Below are 21346 nucleotides of genomic sequence, written 5' to 3'. Positions count from 1 at the left end.
TACTGCTCCTCACATAAAGTAATTCAGAAGCACTGATGCTTTGTGTAAATAAATATATAAAGACCACGCCACTGCATCTAGCATTTGACTCCTTGGGTGACGATGAATTTCAATGCCTGTTATTTGTCATGCCGAAGCCTGTCGGGTGATGATTCTTTTTATTGGTGTATCCCTCCAAACATATTTCATCACGCCATGTGCACTGGAGTTCCTTGGGTGTGTTGGATCCGGGTGTCCCCTCCGGTGCACTCGCCTCCTTCCTCGCCCCGGCGCTCTAGCCGCCCCCTGCCTCCAGCGCCCTCTGAGCCGGGTCGGCTCACGCCCCCTCCTCTCTCTCCAGCTGGCTGAGGCGGGGGCGCGCTGCCTCCCGGACTGCAGGACCTGCTCAGTCAGCTGGGGCCCCCTGCGGACGGCTGCCTCCCTCGCCGCCAGGACCTGCCACTCTGCGCGGAATGGCAGCGGCAGCAGCATCCCCGCCAGCGGCGGCGGCGGCGGCAGCCACGGCCACCGCAGACGCTATTGTTCCCCGGTGTTAAACGCGCTTTCCCTCCTTTTCATCTGACACGAAAACGAACAATAGCGGGAAAGAGCTTTGCGTTGTGTACTTGGGAAGACGTTCCGAGGGCCAAGGAAAATCCCCTGCCCGCCGCGTCCCCGTCAGGGATCTGGACCCTGGAGCGGCTGCGGGCGGCATGGGGCTGCCAGCGGGGCGCTCGGCGTCCCGGAGCCGGGGCACTGCGGGCCGGCGCCCGGCCGTCCTGCCGCTCCTGCTGCTGCTGCTGCTGTGCCCGGGCGCCTACGGGGCTGCGGCGCCTGGCGAGGCGGAGGCACCCATCCTCTATCTGTGGAAGACTGGTAAGTGGAATGGAGTCCCCCGTGCTTTCCATCTTCACATCTGGGTCCACATCACGAAAGTGCTGGGCTTCAGGAGGGACCCCTGTGCTTCTTGATGATCTGGGTGTGCTGGGATCCTAAGGTAAAAAGTATGATTCCTAGGAGGCAAATTAGGTCGTGTCCGAGGCTGTTAGGAAAGGAGAACCTAATAACTAAAAGGCATTAGTGAGTCACTGGAATATTTCCCTCACAGCTTCATAGTTAATGAGGGCAACCAACGCTGCACTTTCATAATTAAGTGCAATATTTTTAACCTCTGTGTTCTCATTCTGTTCGGACTTTCTTAAATATATTTCTGGCAAAGAGCAAGCAAACATTTAGCCCCGGTTTTTATTCTGTGTTAAGGCAAACAGTTCACTCCATGCCATGATGTATACGGATACAGACTTAAATGTGTTAAGTGTAGCTTATGTGAGACACGTGGAAGCAAGCCAAGTGAGGGCATGTCTAACACTTAAAGGCAAATGGGGCGCCAATGAGCTGGCTGAGACCTTGTAAAGCTCAATTCTTAATGAGTGAATTGCGGGGTTCTTAAAGTGTGTTATTGTTAGGATGTTTAGGTTTAAACTTTTCCTGTCCTGAAAAAATTTTTTTTGCTTTGTTTTCAACCAGCCAACAAAAGCAAGCAACTAATTGCCCCTTGGAATCTCCCAGCAAAGTGCTGACTAGAGGTCCTGGTGGGGCAGTGACAGGCAGGAAAAACAATACCAAATGAGGAATTACCACTCCTCTCCTGGGGCTCCTCTGTCCTCTAAAGGACGCTGAGAATTCTTCAGCTGACCTGAAACTTCTTGTTTATAGGAAGAAAGTGGGAAGCATTACGCTTAGTACTTCTGGCTAGGGATGAATTAAGAGTTTCTTGGCAGTGCCTAAACATTAAGAGAAGGATGCACTAGATATGAGGAGGGAAGGTATATTATTGGTCATGGGATCACAAATGAGTCTCGGAGAGTGTCTCTGACCTGACTTCAGCTGTTTTTAGAGCTCTAAGGCAGAGACAAATTAGTCTCTGCTACAATAACATTGATATCCTGATTTTTTATAAAAAATTGTTGCACCTGTGTAGCAACTTAGTGAAGAGATTGAATAGAAACTTATCTAAAGCCAAAGTACATAATTTGCCTCAGAATGTTGCATGAAATAACACACATGTACACATGTTTAGAAAAGCCTTTTGGATATTAGTGTGAGTCATTCTTTTACCACTTGAAGTTTAAAGATCAACAGATTAGTTGAAATCAAATTAATTTTTTTCAGTTTAAAGAGTTGAAGATCTCTGATCTAAAGCCAGGGTTCAAATTTATACTTTTAAAGTACTAAGAGCCGAGCAGTAATTCAGATCAAAGATGAGTCTAAGAAGTATTCACTGTACAGAATCTGAGGTGCCAATATGTGTCAATATCAATGTCATGATGGAAATATAAGCCAATAAACAGTTTAAACTAATGGAAAGCTCAGAAGAGCAAGGGTATGGAGACCTTGATTCCAGGGTCTGTTCCAGCTCTTGCTCCCTTCAGGAACGTTGGAATGTCACTTAACTTTTGATCTCCAGTTTACTCATCTGCCTGTAAATATGACCTTCTCCTGACTATTCCTCATATTATGAAGATGAAATGAGTGAGTGATGAGAATGTAATCTTTAAACTTTAGAGTTATATGCATGGGAAAATATAAGCTAGTATGATGAGGATAATGTAATCTCTTTTATGGTGAGCCTTGGTTTGGTGAAAAAAAATGGTGAATTAAACAGGAGAGCAACATAAGAACCTTTTAATTTTTTTCTGGAGGGAAAGTAGACTTTGCTATATCTATGGAGGAACTGAGAGTAGTTATCAGAGGAAACAGAGAATATTTAAAGAAGAGGGATACACTGTAAATGAAAATATAGAGATGATAGAATCATAAGTGTTCCTCATTTGATGGTAGTAAGGAGACAGGCAGGGATTTGGGAGAGAAAATAAGGTGAGATAGTCTTAAGATTCTGGTGGGATAAGCTTGGTCTTGGTAGAACACATTATTTAGAATCACATTATTGGTGAGATCATTGAATTAAAGTGATTTAGTGAAAAGTACACTGGATGAAGAGCTGAGAGAGGAACTCAACACTGTGTTTGTCACTATCAAGTTTTAGAATGTTGGCAAGGTCATTCAATGACTTTAGTTCTTGGTTTCCTATTTTGTGATATTTACTGATTAGGAAAGATGATATTTAAAGGCTTTTTCAACCCTAAAGTATATGCACATGCTGCTGCTGCTGCAGCTGCTAAGTCGCTTCAGTCGTGTCCGACTCTGAGACCTCAGAGACGGCAGCCATACCTACACCATAAACACAGCTATATGCATATATACACATATATAATATATTAACATATACATAATGTGTAAGGTTTAGGATACATAGTATATATTATATGAAAGTTTAATCTATAAGGCATTTTTAATTAATTTTTTAAAAGTCAGTTCACAACAAAGAGTTGTTGAGGACTCACTGTGTGACTTACATGAAGTCATTGTGGTGAAAGATTAAGATACTGTTTTCCCTGCCCTCAACAAAGTCCAGTTGAATAATATACAACAGTTGCAACAGGGCATACCATACTCATGAACAGAACACTATGAGAGCAAAGAAGTTGTATAGCTGATAGAAGGGAACAACAAAAATGTAAGGCATGAAATACCATATTCATAAGTTTTATAAGTATCGGAGCTCAAGTCTGGAATATTTGGTGGGAATGAATGGATTTAGTGCTAATGAGAAGAGTTGGGCCAGATTGTAACAAAACTTTCAACCTATGATAAAGATGTAAGAATCTAACCTATAAGCTAGTGGAAGCCATTATAACTTAGAGCAGAGTAGCTGTTCCTGGTAAATTTTAAGTTCTTGCCTCATGGCCAAAGAATTTGAGACACAGTTGATAGGTAAGAAGTGGATTTATTTAGAGAAAAACACACTCCACAGACCAAAGTGTGGGCCATCTCAGAAGGCAAGAGGCCCTGAAATATGACTTGGTTAGTTTTTATGGATTGGGTAATTTTATGGGCTAATGGGTGGGAGGAGGTCTCCCTGGTGACTTCAGCAGTAAAGAATCATTCTGCCAGTACAGGAGACTCTGGTTTAGCGCCTGGGTTGGGAATATCCTCTGGAAAAGGAAATGGCAATCCATTCCAGTATTCTTGCCTGGGAAATCCCATGGATACAGGATGCCTGGTGGGCTATTGTCCATGGGGTCGCAAAAAAGGAGGACATGACTTAACTACAACAACATCAATGAGAGAGAAACTGTTGAAAGAGCCTGACAAAGTGTGGTCAGAACAGGTCCAAAGAAAATGCCAGTAGGTGCTAAATGAAGAAGATATCTTTGGAAGGGGATGGGGGCACAAAGTATAAGACATTTCTGAGAGTCTGAAAAGGGATTATAAAATATTTCAGAAAAGATTAGTGGAAGGAGGAACTAATAAGATAATTCTTTTGAGAAAAGACATTTTAAGTAGAATAGTAGAGATAGAATCTTGGTTGAATAATAAACCAGATAGTGGGAAAGTTATATTGATACAGTGAGTAACCAAGTGGCATTTAAGTCTCTTCACAACATTGTTGGTTTTCAACAGAGAAAAAAACCAAAATATAAGATATTAAATTACAAAAGTAAATGTTTCAACAGTTTTATGTACAGTTAAAAGGTAACTTTTAATACTTGAAAAACATATTTCATACATGCAGAGTTAGAGAACTTACATTATTGGAAGGTGAATAATTTACCATTACTGATAAGTGTTAGACAATTTTTCTTTTTAATATTCTTGATATGGAATTGTTTCAATAATAATTATGGCTAATTATATTTACCTAGCAATTCCAAATGAAGTACATTGAACAAAGTATGATTGACTTAACATGAGTCAGACAAAAAATGGTAAATACATCCAACTTTAATCAATTTAGGCTGCAGATATATATTTTCAAAAAAGTTCTAATGAAATAATTGAATTTATTTTTATAATAATGAAATTACATTAAAATCCAAGAAATAGATACACACTTCAGTTCAGCTGTTCAGTCATATCTGACTCTTTGTGACCCCATGGACTGCAGCATGCCAGGCTTCCTTGTCTGTTACCAACTCCCAGAGATTATTCAAACTCATGTCCATTGAGTCGGTGATGCCACCCAGCCATCCCATCTTCCGTCATCCACTGCCTTCGATCTTTCCCAGCATCAGGGTCTTTTACAGTGAGTCACTTCTTTGCATCAGGTGGCCAAAGTATTGTAGCTTCAGCTACACCCTAGCTACCCAGCTTCAGATACACACTAGCCATTTTTCAGAATCAGGTGATGAAGAAGTATATATAACGAGTTCTGAGTTTTTCTTCAAGGAAATTCTCACATTAAGCACTTTTGACCTGGGTTCATCCAATGCCAGACAGTGCTATTAATGACTGTCACTGTGTGCTTTACACAGTTAATTGCACATGAAATAATTGTTTCATCAGTTTAAAATAAAAACAGGTATTATCCTTTTTTCTTTCTGTACTAATGTAAAATATTCTGCAATGTATATGAAAAAATAGCCATCTTAGAAAGAAAGAAAGAAAGAAAATGAAGTCACTCAGTCATGTCCGACTCTTTGTGACCCCATGGACTGTAGCCCACCAGGCCCCTCCATGCATGGAATTTTCTAGGCAAGAGTACTGGAGTGGGTTGCCATTTCCTTCTCCAGGGGATCTTCCCGACCCAGAGATCGAACCCGGGTCTCCTGCATTATGGGCAGATGCTTTACTGTCTGAGCCACCAGGGATATAACATAGGCAAGAGGAATGTGATTCCAGGTAGTGGGAACATAAGGTTGATATTATCTTTAAAAAAAAAGTTTTGCATTTCAGTTGTGATTATAATTTGTCTTAATTTGGAATGTGACACAGTTTGCTTATTAAATGAAGAATAGAGAAGGAGCAGAGGGAGGGATGGACCCGGTGTCCAGGGATGGACAGGATGGACAGATGATCAACGCCAATTAATTTGGAATAACACAGATCAACATGTTTTTTTCATGGTACCTATGGAATTATTTCATCACCCTGAATATTTTCTTTCATCCCCAGAATGGATAAACATTTTGTATTCTGTAGGGGTTTTCTGAGGATTAAGTATAATAACATATGTATATACTTCATACATATTGGGACTTCAATAAACGTTAAGGTATATTATTGCTATTATTCTATTATAAAATAGAATGGTTAGTTAATTTTATGACCTGTAGTAAGTCTAATAAAGTGCCATAGCTTTCTGTAAAGGATCTGTTTTTTGTAAATGCACTAGAAATTGCACATTGATACAATTATAGTGCTAGATATTCCAACAAATTATAAGAGAAGCATCATTGTGGAATGGAAAGATCATGGATTTTGAAATCTGACAAATCATTTAAAATCTTGCCTCTTCCTTATTGTTGAAATTACTTAAACTCTGACTTTTTTTCTTACCTTAGACTGGTGACAGGGGTTCTGAAATTAGAGGGCATTTGTAGAGTTTTAAAAGGTAGTAACTAGTGTTTAGCACAGGACCTAAAATATAGTGACTATATTTTTAAAAAGGTTAGTTCTTTTCCCATTCTTTACCTTTTTCTCTCCTAAAAATGTCATAACTTGAAGGAATTTTACTGATCCAACACATTTATCCATTTTCTCCAACTAAGAAACACCAGGACAAACAAACCAAATCTAGAAAGAAATGTTTTATTGTAGACTTGTTTTTTTTTGTTATTCAATTACTTTGGCTTTTACATGTAGACAGTGTGGACCAAAGACCATCAAAATATTCTGAGCTGCAAATTCAGGGTGAATTATATAAATATAATTTTTATACTTTATTTTGTATAGTGTCTTAAGATTTCTTCGGAATCTGAACTTTCACATTCTTGCAGTTATCATTGTCACCAGTGCTTTCCAAATTAAATATATTCACAGTAGAATTGCTTGTGGTTTATGATTTGTTTAACATCCTAGGTGATCATTTAAATAAATAAAAATCTACAGTTTGTGTCCTATTTTCCTGCTTGTCTTTCTTAGCATACATAGCACAGTTAGTGCTCCAATTTTATTATGAACTTATTGATTATCTGGTCCAAAAATAAAATGTTCAGGATTTGTGAAGGTTTAATAGCTCAATGGACTGTGGTAACACTGATCACTCCTAATGCAAATTATAAGTAGCTACCCTGGAGAAGGAAGTGGGAACCTACTCCACTATTCTTGCCTGGATAATCCCATGAACTAGAGGAGCCTGGAGGGCCACAAAGAATTGGACACAAGTGAGTGACTGAACATGTATCTGGTTTGTAAAATAATAAAAGACCCAGTGCGGACTGAGGTTAAGAGTTCTGTGGAGCAGCACATACTGAGGTCTTTTTCTGCCTTTTGTTGTTATATAACAAAAGGTGGGAAAAGACGGATAGGGTGAGGTGCTGACGTTCTGATTAGGTTATTGGGGGAAGTGTGATATGCTTTGAATCCTTTTAGGAGGAAATGAAGCCTCTCAATCTCTGATTTAAGTTTGAATGAGGACACTGGACAGTGAGTCTTTCTGGAATGGGAGAGTGGAAGCCTCCAGGCTTCCTAATATAAAGGCACATTAGTGAGTTCTTTAATAACAGAAGCACTGGGGAAGTGGCATCCAGGAAAATACATCTTTCCTATCACAAGCATATCATGGGGTGTGAGTTAGAGGTGCCAGTGAGTCATAAGGTAGAGATTTTTTTCTAATTTTCTTCTTTGGAACTTTACACTTGACACTTTAGAATGAATTAAAATGATGAAAAATAAAGGAATTTGCATTTAATCCCCAAATACCTAAGCAATAAGAAAAGTACTTTATTTAAAGGAAGAGATATTCCCTGGTAGCTCAATGCAGGAGGCCCCAGTTCAATTCCTGGGTCAGGAAGATCCCCTGAAGAAGGGATATTCCTGGGCTTCTCTGGTGGCACAGACAATAAAGAATACGCCTGCAATGCAGGAGATTTGGATTCTGTCCCTGGGTTGAGAAGATCCCCTAAAAAAGGGAACAGCTACCTACTCCAGTATTCTTGCCTGGAGAATTCCATGGACAGAGGAGCCTGAGTCGCAAAGAGTTGGATACGACTGAGCCACTTTCACTTCACTTCACTTATAACAATTAAAAATAACCCAGTAAGGAGAGTGGAGGAAACATGAGTACTTAAAACAGTGATACCAAAAGTAATGTCTGTTGCTTCTGATATGTCCTTGCACCTAACCAAACGGATGTCTTCTCATCTTCTAGAAGAACTGTTGAGCTAATTAGTATTTTGCATAATTTAACATGTGAAATCATAATCTTTGGGAAATCATTTTTATTGGCTCTATATTATTGAATCAGCTGTGCTATGAAAAAAGAAATAAGGGCAGATGGAGAAAATCATACATAAAAACAATATAAAGATAACCATTTTCAAATGGCACATGTAATCGAGTAGTGTTCAGATGGGCTCTTGTTCCAGGAGCCATCAGAGGGAGAGATGGTTCACATAGCAGGTGTGACATCTGTTAATTCAGGAGAAGCTATGAATGACTGCTAAAACTTGGAAAGATAGTTAGATGCAAGAGAGGACAACAAAACAAGGAGAGAAAAAACAGGCAAATCATTTGCATTCTTTTAAAAGCTATTTTTAATAGGCTTTATTTTTGAGTTGAGATTTATAGAAAGTTAAGTGGAAGTGCAGAGTTCTCATACACCCCCCTCATCCTCTCTCCAACTCTCCCTGTTACTAACATCGTGCATTAGTGTGGTGCATTTGTTACAATTGATAAGCCAATATTGATGCATTATTATTAATTTAAGTCCATAGTTTGTATTATAGTTCATTTTATATGAGGATTCACTCTAATTTACTTTGGGTGATTTTGAACAAATACATAATGATATGTATTCTCTAATGTAGGTATGGACTATTACAGTGTCATACAAAGTAGTTTCACTGCCCTAAAATATCCTTTGTGCTTCACATGTTCATCTCTACATCTGTCTGTCTCTCCTCCCAAATTGCTGGTAACCAATGGTCTTTTTGCTGTATCCATACATAGGCTTTTTCAAGACTGTCATGCAACTGGAATCTTACAGTACGTGGCCCTTTCAGATTTTGTCTCGCTCAATAATGTGATCTAAGTTCCTCCTTTCTTTTCATGGTTTGATAACTCATTTATTTTCAAAATTTATATTTAATTGAATGATAACTGTTTTATAATGTTGTGTTGGCTCCTGTCATACAACAGTGCAAATCATCCATAAGTATACATATGTCCCCCCTCTCTTGAACCTCCCCCCACCAACCATCCCCACCTCTGGGTTGTCACCGAGCACCAGGTTGAGCTCCCTGTATTTTACAACAATTTTCATTAGCAATCTATTTTACATATGGGAATATACATGTTTCAATGCTCTTCTCTCAATTCATCCCATCCTCTCCTTACCCCTTTGTGTCCCAAGTATGTCCTTTATGCCTGAATCTCTATTCCTGCCCTACAAATTCATTCATCAGTACCATTTTTCTAGATTCCATATATATGTATTAATATACAAAACTTTTTTCAATATTCCATTGTGTGGATATAGCACAGTTTATCTGTTTACCTATTGAATGACATCTTGATTGCTTTCAAGTTTTAGAAATTATGAATAAAGCTGCTTATCCATCTATATGCTTATGCAGATTTTGTGTGGACCTGATTTTTTAGCTCTTTTGGGTAAATACCAGGGAGTGTGATTGCTGGATCATATGTTAAGAGTATGTTTAGTTTTCTAAGGAACTGCCAAACTGTCTTCCAAACTGTATCATTTTGCATTCTTGCCAGCAGGGAATGAAAATCCCTCTTGCTCTGCATCCTAGCCATGTTGTCAGTGTTTTGAGTTTTAGCTATTTAAATAGGCATGCAGCTGTACTTTCTTGTTATTTAAATAGGTGTGCAGTTGTATTTTCTTCTTATTTTCATTTGCCATTCCTTAATGAGAGATATGATGTTGAGCATTATCTTTTCATCTTGTCATCTGCATGTCTTATCTGGTAGGGGATTTGCAGTATTTTCATCACATAAATGAAAATAGTACAAGTCGGTAGAACTCTTATTTAATGGAGTTCAAAGCCTCAATCCAGCCTGTGCTGCACATACTCGATTCTTCTTGTTGCTCTGATGATGTGTCCCACAGTGAAACACAATTGTTCATATAAAAAGAAAACATATATAGGAATTAAATAAAGAATTAATGGAGATGGGTGTACACTTGGTCGCGTTCTGCCTTAAATGGGAAACTTCGGGAGAGAGTTTGACAGTGACGGACAATACTTTGAAAGAGAAGCAAATGGCCTGATATAGCAGCCTGCAAGCTTGTGAGATTTTTAAGTGTACTGTGAATGTCGCTAGCTCACTCCGGCCTGGTTCATAAATCACATACATAGCTACCTATCCGCTCGTTCTTGTGTGGAGGAAGCCAGGAGCCGGCAGAAAGTCGAGGTGCAATATCCTTCTGAACTTCTGGGGAACAATGGAGGTCCACTGTCCTGAAGCCATGGGGAAGCTGACCTGAAAACCAAGTTGTCAAGGTTGGTCTGCCAGTCAGATTACTCCCACAGACCTTCCCATGAACACAAAGTGCTGAGCACCACCAGAAGGGGAGTCGTAGGATGATGACTCAGAAGTGGGTAGTTTGTGTGCACAAGGGTAGAAATAGAGCCACCAAATTGCTCTGGTGAGAGAGCCTGATAGAAAATTAGCTTTTTCAAGCAAATATATCAGGCACAGGTGTGGATTATGTAGTTGGAATAATTTAACCTATGGTATATGGCCAATGCAGGGCTATCTAATTGTGGCACAGTCCGGATAAGAAGTTACCCCTTAGATTATTACAGCAGTAGCAATAGCTGGTGACTGCAGCCGTGAAATTAAAAGATACTTACTCCTTGGAAGGAAAATTATGACCAACCTAGACAGCATATTAAAAAGTAGAGACATTACTTTGCCAATAAAGGTCTGTCTCATCAAGGCTATGGTTTTTCCAGTAGTCATGTATGGTTGTGAGATTCAGACTATGAAAGAAAGCTGAGCGCCGAAGAATTAATGCTTTTGAACTGTGGTGTTGGAGGAGACTCTTGAGAGTCCCTTGGACTGCAAGGAAATCCAACCAGTCCATCCTGAAGGAGATCAGTCCTGGGTGTTCATCTGAAGGACTGATGCTAAAGCTGAAACTCCAATAGTTTGGCCATCTGATGCGAAGAGCTGACTCATTTGAAAAGACCCTGATTCTGGGAAAGATTGAAGACAGGAGGAGAAGGGGATGACAAACGATGAGATGGTTGGATGGCATCACTGACTCAATGGACATGAGTTTGAGTAAATTCTGGGAGTTGGTGATGGACAGGGAGGCCTGGCATGCTGTGGTCCATGGGGTCATGAAGAGTCAGACACAACTGAGTGACTGAACTGAACTGGGCAATAGCTGGTCATTCTGAGTATTGTAGGTGGATGGGTTTGCAAGTATGTTCTATAGCATGCGTGCTAAAAGATGGCATCAGAGCACAAATGGTGCCTGTTTGGGTTCCACTATGTAAAAATTATTTTTAGTTTTCTCTACCAAAATCAGAGAGTGTGACTGTAAATGTCAAAGGGACCCTCTGTATTCAGTACTTCCCTTTGACAATGAGCGAGAGTGGTTGCAGAGAAGTGAACCTATATCTTTTTTTAAAAATTGGTTCATTTTGTTTCTTTGTATTTACATATTTTTAATCGAGTTATAGTTGATGTGCAATATTATGAAGTTCAGGGATACAGCATAGTGATTAACAATTTTTAAAATTATACTCCATTGATAGTTATTATGAAATATTGCTATATTCCATGTGCTGCACAATATGTCCTTGAAGCTTATTTATTTCATATATAGTAGTTTGTTACCTATCAATCCACTACTCTGATCTTGTTCTTCCCCACTTTGTCTCCCCACTGGTAATCACTAGTTTGTTCTCTATATTGGTGAGTTTAGTTTCTTTCTTTGGGTCATATTCACACGCTTGTTTTATTTTTTAGGTTCCACATACAAGTGATATCATACAGTGTTTGTCTTTCTCTGACTTATTTCACTAAACATAATACTCTCCAAGTCTATCCATGTTGTTGCAAATGACCAGATTTCCTTCATTTTATGGCTGAGTAGTATTCCATTGTGTGTCTATATATATATTTCATCTTGAAATGAAATAAACACTGATTGCTCAGCAGTTAAATAAATATATCTGTATGCGTTTGCATGTGTATGTAATAAATAGAAAGAGATGTTGCTGAGGAGACTTTTGAGCTGGATAGACGTGAATCTTGACCTAATTTTGTGGTTTATTAAGAATGTGATCTCTGATCTCTCTGTCTCTTGTTCCTCAGACATACCATATGTATGAGGTTGGTATCTACCCCTCCAGGTTATTTTAAGGGTAACTTGAGAGAAACCTGTAGTGCACGTAGGTGATACCTGGCACACATCGGTGCTCATAAACGTTCTCTCTTACTTGGCATGATCCTGCTGTGAGCTGTGAATGCCTCCTCTCTGGGAAGGAGTTTGTTTCCTGGATCTCTCTGCATTCTTTCCTTCATTTTGATTCTTCTTGCATCTGCATTTCAAGATTCTCTGCAACCGAGGTTGCTCTCCTTTCTCCCTGCCGTCAGAGCCACCCATATAGTTGCAAAAGCCTCTGTTTTGCTCTTTGCAGAGTTTTCAAAGTAGTTTGAAAACAGAGTCATTCTACCTTAGTGTTTTATTTTTACTGTGATGGTGCATATCTTTGCCATGCAAAGAATGCTGGAGGTGTGACTCTTTAACTGGGGTGGTGTGTTCCAAAATTCCTTTGTGTGAAAACACCTAAGAATATTCTTGGCCAGACTTTCCTCTGGAATGCTGTGAGTGAAAGGGTGTAGGAAATACACAGTCAAAGCTGAGGCTTCCTTTCTCAAGGTTCTCTTTCCTCTCCTATAGTTCATTGTCTCTTTCGTTCCCTCACTCCTTTCCTCCCTCCCTCTGTATGTAAATGGAAGTGTCGTGTATATGCTCTGTACATGTATGTGCACATCTTGTGTATATATAAATATCCTACTTACACACCTTAGTACATGTGGTTCAAAATCTTCTTAAGGAAATTAAACAGTTTCTCAGTTTGGAGGAGAGATGGTTATTCTACAGTTTTATGCCAATTACAACCTGTTTGGCTGTATATTCCCTAAATTTTTATAGCATTTATAAAATTATGATAGAATTATAGTAAAAATTTAATGTACCGTTACAAGCATACGTATGCATGCACACACATACCTAGATACGTAAATGCATGCAACATAACATACACATCCTAATAGCACAGTCATTTATGGTTAAATGCACAGAACTTCACCTGTTATCTGGTATCACAGAAATTATTATACCTCCTCACATGTGTTTTATATCTAGTATTTATAGAGGTGAGTTTTAAAAATTTATGCAATTAGGAATACTTTTCACTAAAATATTAATTACAAAATTTATATTAAAACTTTATTTTAGAAAATTTTGCCAATTTAATATTTGTCGGGAGCCAACTCATGTATAAGATCTCATTACATGAGTCCTTGCGTTACTTCCCACTTGCCTCTCTGGTGCCTGAGCAGGCTTCAACTGCAATCCCTGTGCAGATTTCCAAGAAGTACTTTTCTTCTAATAGCACTGCTGGTCAGAATGTCCAGTCACATTGTTTATATGAAGTATTTCTTATGGATAGTTTACACTGATTGGGCAGTATATGTCACAACCTCAGGTGGAATGATGCAGATTAATTATTGTTTTTTTCTACATGTGTATATGTAAAATGTATATATCCAATGTATTTTTTCTATGGGAAATATAGTTTACTCAGAGCCACTATATTACACAACTCCAGGTGACTCTTTTCTTCATCAATTTGTGTTGATCAGGTTCAATTAAGTAAAACTGGCAAGTGCCTAGAGCCTGTCTTATGCCAAGCTCTGTGCTAGGTGCTGGAGCTCAAACATACACAGCACATAAACCCATTCCTTCTGAAGTCACCTATCATGGATGTGCTTGTGCTGAGTTGCTCAGTCATGTCAAACTCTTTGCAACCCCATGGTCTGTAGCCCACCAGACTCCTGTGTCCATGGGGACTCTCCAGGCAAGATACTGGAATGGGTTGCTATGCCCTCCTCTAGGAGATCTTCCCCACCCAGGGATCAAACCCAGGTTCCTGCATTGCAGGCTATTTCTTTACCATCTGAGCCACCAGGTAAGCCCCCCTATTATGGATAAATAAGTAATTAATTCTTAGTGAACTTATTGTAAAAACAGAAGCATATAAAAATATAGAATGAGAAAGGGGTGATTATCTTAGAGAAAGAGACAGGGAAAGGAAGATTCGCATAATATACAAATTGAAAAATAAACAATTTACAAAGTGGACAAAGGCTATAGAGGGAAGTCCAGGTCAAGAGGAACAGTTGTGAAGAAAGTATATGATGCACATGTCCAGAGGCAGCAGGAAGTTCTGAGGCATGAGGAGAAAGAAGGGAGTGCGTGGACCACAGCAAACAGGCTGTCATATGGAGCTTAGCTGCTGTTTTTAATTGTTTGGAATCTAGAAGCCCAGCTCAATTTGGATGGATAAAATATTACTAAGAATAAAGATATATTTGCAAATATGTCATATGTGAATTTATGGAGTTTAGAAGATTGTTGATCGTATGACTAAACTGTTCTAGTTCTTATTGCAAACTTGCTATGAGCGTTGCTGTCTTTACTAAGTAATGTTGATTAAACACAGTTACTTCAAGAGTGGAGTATCCTTTCAGGTTTATATATTAGGGTGATTTAATATTTTATCTTTTCCTCTAAAGTTTTGATTCATTTCAGTTCAGTTCAGTCACTCAGTTGTGTCCGACTCTTTGTGATCCCATGAATCGCAGCACGCCAGGCCTCCCTGTCCATCACCAACTCCCGGAGTTCACTCAGACTCATGTCCATCGAGTCGGTAATGCCATCCAGCCATCTCATCCTCTGTCGTCCTCTTTTTCCCTCCTGCCCCCAATCCCTCCCAGCATCAGAGTCTTTTCCAATGAGTCAACTCTTTATATGAGGTGGCCAAAGTACTGGAGTTTCAACTTTGCATCGTTCCTTCCAAAGAACACCGAGGGCTCATCTCCTTTAGAATGGACTGGTTGGATCTCCTTGCAGTTTTGATTAGATCAATGTTGAAATGAATAAACCTGAAATCTATGTATTATTTGTTTGAGAAGTCAGTGACAGAGAATATAAATGACTGAAGTGGACCAGCCATGGTGTAAAGGCTGGTTAAGCTCACTCTTCTCTATGGAGACTTGGTTAATTAAAGAAGCTACACAGCTTCTCACTCTGCTGTGGGTCGGTCTGTTGAGGTCCATCATTTAGAGATGGGGTTCAGTTGAAAAAATTCTCGCAAGGGACAATTTCCAGCTAAGTCATGTCCAACTCTTTTTCGACCCCATGGACTATAACCTGTAGACTCCTGTCCATGAGATTTCCCAGGCAAGAATGCTAGAGTGGGTTGCCGTTTCCTTCTCCAGGGAATCTTCCTGACCCTGGGATTGAACCCGTGTCTCCTGCATTGGCAGGCAGATTCTTTACCACTGAACCACCAGGGAAGCCCATAACAGACAATACTGTATGCCAGATATAGTGTCTAGTGAGCCAGAATTGGATTATGGGGCACTAGTTCACAGTCTTTGTTTGACCATCATATCAAGTCTTTAAACATGTGAGGATAGGATGGAAAAGATGTTAAACAAAATTTTTTTTGAGTTTGAGAATGACTAAGATGAGAATATATGAAACTCCAAAATCAAAGTATCTGAACAGTCCTGTTTCCAGTGAGCATCAACATTTCCCTCCACTTAACATGCTGTGTGTCATTCATCCTTATTAATGAACATGCCTCATGGAATGAAAGAGACTAGTAGGAGGAAGGCATTTGCTGCCTTGTGCTGGTGTGTGTAATCACAAAAATGCAGTGGAGACCATAGAGTTCAATCTCGCAATAAAACAGCTTCTTCTGACAGCTTGTAGTGGTGACTGTACACCTCTAATTGGTGTGCCATCAGACTGGACTTGGATTTATGGAATCACATAATTCATAAGGAAAGCTTTGAGTGCTGCTAAGATACATTTCTCTCCCTGTCTCGTACTGCAAGATTTAATATAACTTCTTTAGTTCTGTTGGCTTGTTTTGTACAAGTACTGGCTTTGGACTGCTTGAGCTGTGAAAAGTCCACTGGAAGAAAATAAATATTAAAGAGCAGATAACGTGGTCTTTCAAACGTGGTTGATCAAGCTCTCCATACCATGGGCATCATGATGTCCCAAATCATGTCCCAAATCTCAGAGCTCTTAAGATCATTCTTCTCAAAGTAATTTTGTCTCTTAATAGAATCATCTACAAGCTGAATCAATTTGATGGTTTAATGAAAAATGTGAATATTAGAGGAAAGAATGATTCTTGTACTCGTCACTGTAGATAAGACGAATCACTTTTATTGGCCATATGCTGAGTATTAGAATTGCTGTTACAGAGCCATTTTTAACAGCTTTTTTGGACATAATTCAGATGCCATACAGTTCACCCATTTAATGTGTGCAATTCAATAGCTTTTGGTATATTCACAGAGTTGTGTATCCTTCACCGCAAACAGCTATAGAATATTTTCATTACTCCCAAAAGAAATCCTGTACTCCTCAGCCCTTGTTCCCAAAACTCCCATTCTATTCTGTCACACCCAGCCCCAGGCAAGTACTAATATAGTTTCCATCTCTTTATGTTTACCTATTCTGGACATTTTATATAAGTAGTCATACTTGATGTGATCTTTTGTGACTGGATTCTCTCACTTAACATATTTTAAGGGTTCGTCCATGTTGTAGTATGTAGTAGTACATTTTTAATATTCCATTTGTATGGATATACCACATTTTTAAAATCCATTCATCAGTTGATGGATATTTGAGTTGCGTCCACTTTTGGTCTATAATGCTGCTATGAACATTCATGTACAGGTTTTGGTGTGGCATGTATTTCTGTTTCTCTTGAATATATACTCAGGAGTAAAATTGTTGGGTTTTATGATAAATATATTTAATCATTTGAGGAACTGCTAGACTGAGCCATATTATTTTTAAAATTATTTTTAACTGTTTTATATTGGAGTATAGTTGAGCAGTGTGGTGATGAACAATTCAAGTGTACATACACATGCATCTATTCCTTTTCAAATTCTTTTCCCATTTAAGTTACTACCTAATATTAAGTAGAGTCCCCTATTCTATATAGTAGGTGCTTGTTAATTATCCATTTTAAATATAGCAGTGTGTATATGTTAATCCCATACTCCCAAACTCTCCCTTCCCCAAACCTTTCCTCACTGGTAACCATAAGTTCATTCTCTATGAGTCTGTTTTTATTTTGTAAATAAGTTCATTTATATCATTTCTTTTTAGATTCCATACATAAGCAATACCATATGATATTTCTCTTTCTCTGAATTTCTTCACTCAGTATGACAGTCTCCGGGCCCATCCATGTTGCTGCAAATGGCATTATTTCATTTTTTTAATGACCAATATTCCATTGTATGTATGTACCATGTCTTCTTTATCCACCCCTCTGTTGATGGACATTTAGGTTGCTTCCAGGTCTTACCTATTGTAAACAGTGCTGCAGTGAACATTGGGATGCATATATTCTTTTGGACTATGTTTTTTCTCTGAATATATGCCCAAGAGTGGGATTTCTGGAACATATGATAGCTCTATTTTTAGTTCTTTAAGGAACCTCCAAACTGTTCTCCATAGTGGGCTGTACCAATTTACATTCCCACCACAGTGTAGGAGGGTTTCCTTGTCTTCACATCCTCTCCAGCATTTGTTGTCTGTGGATTTTTCAATGAAAGCCATTTTGACTGGTGGGAGGTGATATCTCATTGTAGTTTTGATTTTAATTTCTCTAATAATTAATGATGTTGAACATCTTTTCATGTGCTTCTTGGCTATTTGTATGTCTTCTTTGGAGAAATGGCTATTCGGGTCTAATGCCCATTTTCTGATTAGTGTTTGTTTTGATATTAAGCCACATCAGCTGTTTATAAATTTTGGAGACTAATCCATTGTCAGTCACATCATTTGCAAATATTGTCTTCCATTGTTTGTGTTGTCTTTTTATTTTGTTTATGGTTTTCTTTGCTCTGAAAGAGCTTTTGAGTTTAATTAGGTCCCATTTGTTTGTTTTAGTTTTTATTTTCATTATTCTCATAGACAGATCAAAAAGATATTGCTGCAATTTATGTCAGAGAGTGTTTTGCCTATGTTCCCCTCTGAGAGTTTTGTAGTGTTTGGTCTCACATTTAGGTATTAAATCCATTTTGAATTTATTTTTGTGTATGGTGTTAAAACATATTCTGATTTCACTTTTTTTACATGTAGCTGTTCAGTTTTCCCAGCATTGTTTATTAAAGAGACTGTCCTTCCTCCCTTATATAGTGTTGCCTCCTTTGTCATAGATTAATTGACTCTAGGTATGTGGGTTTATTTCTAGACTTTCTATCCTGTTCCACTGATGTATGTTTCTGTTTTGTGCCAGTACTATACTGTTTTGATGACTGTAGCTCTGTAGTATATAGTCTGACATCAGGGAGCCTCATTTTACTAGCTCCATTTTTCTTTTTCATGCTTGCTTTGACTGTTTGGGGTCTTTTGTGTTTCCATACACATTTTAATATTTTTTTGTTCTAGTTATATGAAAAATACCATTGGTAATTTGATAGGGATTGCATTGAATCTGTATCGGTAGATTTCCTTGGGTAGTATAGTCTTTTTGACAATATTGATTCTTCCAATCCATGAACATGGTATATGTCATTTCATCTGTGTTGTAAAACTTTAATCCAGTTGTGTTCTGATTGGTGAGGCCGTGTTCCCTCACTGTTGGCTGTTTGACCTGAGGTGACACAGCACTGGAGCCTGTGGGCTGTTTGGTAGGGCTATTGGTGGCTTCCAGGAGGCCTCACTCCAGTGAGTGCTTCCCAGACCTGCTCTTGTCAGGCTTCTGTCCCCACCTCGTGCCACAGCTACCCCTGCAGCTCTGCAAGAGACCCACCAGTGCCAGCAGGCAGATCTGGCCCAGTCACTGATGGCATGACTACCCTTTTCTCCTGTGTCCTGTTGCACACAAGATCCCGTGTGTGTCCTCAAAGAGTGGAGTTTCTTTTTCCCCAGGCCTGTGAAAGCCCTGCAGTCAGATCTCTCTGACCGTCAAAATCAGACTCTTTGCAGACTCCTGTTGTTGCCCAACCTGCAGGCTGGGAAGGCTGCTGTGAGGCTCAGCACTTTCTCTCCAGTGGGAGAACTTATGTGTGCAGTTGTTTCCCATTCTGTGTGTCACCCAGTCAGCGGGCATGGGACTCGATTGTATCATGGTTGCACTTCTCTTACCATCTTGCCCTGGCTTCCCCTTTGTCCTTGGATGTAGAATATCTTTTTTGGTAGGTTCCAGCATTTCTTTGTCAGTGGTTGTTCAGCAGATAATTGTGATTCCAGTGTGCTCCAGTGAGTACAAGTCCTTCTTCTCTGCAATCTTGAGCTAATCTCCTGAGCTATATTATCTTTAACTTAGTACAGCACACTATGTATTATGTTTTCCAGGAGCTTAAATTATAATTATCATTTGAGAAAATACATTAAAATTCCAATAAAAATGTATTATGTAATTAGAATGTAAGTAGTTGAGAAATACAAGAAAGTGCTTTAGGGAACCGATTTCATGAAAATAAAATCACATTTAGGAGAAAAATCTTGAGTACACTTGATAGGATGCCTTGGAAGAAGCTTCTTTTGGGGTTTTAATCTGATCATCTAGTGAATCTTCAGTAAAGGAAAAGTACTTGGGATGGGAAAGCTGCGATGAGTTAAAGAATGAGTGGATAACTTAATCATATGTATTTAAAATGCACAGAAAAACCTAAGTGATGCTAATGAACAATTTTAATGTTAATGAATTTTAGAAGTTGCCCCTTTGGTGGTTTTTGCAACTTAGTGGGTATAGTAACAATCCCTGCTTGTATTCTCATAGTACTCTACAATTCTCTAAACACTCATACTCAACATGTCCTTTTGCTAAATCCTCATGATTTCTTCATTAGTGCTGGGCAGGACATAATGTTTTTCTGTTTTAATGAAAGAATAAACCCATGTTCCTAAGGTCAAGTGATTTTCCCCAAACTGTACTCTTAGTATAACACTAGCAGTCAGGATAAATATCTTACTGTCTATGATATTATGACATAAACAAAAATAAAAATTTTATACAAAACACTTTAAATTATATGCCCTAATATTTTAATTGAATAAGAGATAGGGAAAATATTCTTGAGTATGTTAGGAGTAAGCTTTAAATATTTAAAGTAGCATTATGTAGGATAACATGTAGCATTAGGTAGAAGGAAGTGGCAACCTGCTCCATTATTCTTGCCTAGAAAATCCCACGGACAGAGGAGCCTGGCGGGCTGTAGTTCATGGTGTCACAGAGAGTCAGACACGACTGAGCAACTGAGAACACATGTAGTATAAATATGAGACAATAACAGACATTTAGTTTGAATACTTTCAGACAAGCATAGGGAGATGCAGTAAATGATTACAGACTTGGATATTAATAACTATTTTGTCTATTTTGTATCTTGATTGAGCATTTGACAGTTTCCTTGAGATTTTAACATTTACTCTAATAATTTTCTTCCATTTTGTGACATAAAATAATGACATGCTTTTTTCTAAATAATTCATTATCCTGTAATCAAATGTAAACATATTGTCATATTGTTCCACAATGCAAAGAATCTTAACATTGAAAAGTTTAACTACTGCTTCAAGTCATAACTCAATATTTAATTTCAGTGTATTGATGGTATCCTTTTTTATTCCTCTTTTTTTAGAGTCTTATATGGATTTTGACTGCAGGTTTCCTCAGTGTAACACAGGAGTTTATGCTGAATACCATCAAACAAAATATCCCATATCTTCTTTGCTGCTGCTGCTGCTAAGTCGCTTCAGTTGTGTCCGACTCTGTGCGACCCCATAGACGGCAGCCCACCACTCCTCTGTCCCTGGGATTCTCCAGGCAAGAACACTGGAGTGGGTTGCCATTTCCTTCTCCAATACATGGAAGTGAAAAGTGAAAGTAAAGTCGCTCAGTTGTGTCTGACTCTTCGTGACCCCATGGACTGCATCCTACCAGGCTCCTCCATCCATGGGATTTTCCAGGCAAGAGTACATTGCCTTACATCTCCCCAAATGTCCCACAGAACTTCTCTCTCTGTGTTGTAGTCTCTCACAACACAC

The 21346-nt window shown here is 38.8% G+C and overlaps 1 protein-coding gene across 1 annotated transcript in view; it reads left to right on the top strand.

The window, feature by feature from the left end:
- Window positions 1–204: 204 nt before the first annotated feature.
- The window catches only part of THSD7A (thrombospondin type 1 domain containing 7A), a 484105-nt gene continuing 462963 nt past the window's right edge, over window positions 205–21346 (top strand). The window contains exon 1 of the mRNA XM_040260579.1: window positions 205–855. Within this exon, the coding sequence (XP_040116513.1) occupies window positions 693–855 (163 nt within the window). The 5' untranslated portion in view covers window positions 205–692. The remainder of the gene's footprint in view (window positions 856–21346) is intronic.

This window comes from Oryx dammah, unplaced genomic scaffold (genome assembly GCF_014754425.2).
Source record: "Oryx dammah isolate SB20612 unplaced genomic scaffold, SCBI_Odam_1.1 HiC_scaffold_18, whole genome shotgun sequence".
Taxonomy (NCBI): domain Eukaryota; kingdom Metazoa; phylum Chordata; class Mammalia; order Artiodactyla; family Bovidae; genus Oryx; species Oryx dammah.
This window is presented reverse-complemented; position numbering and strand designations above follow the sequence as displayed.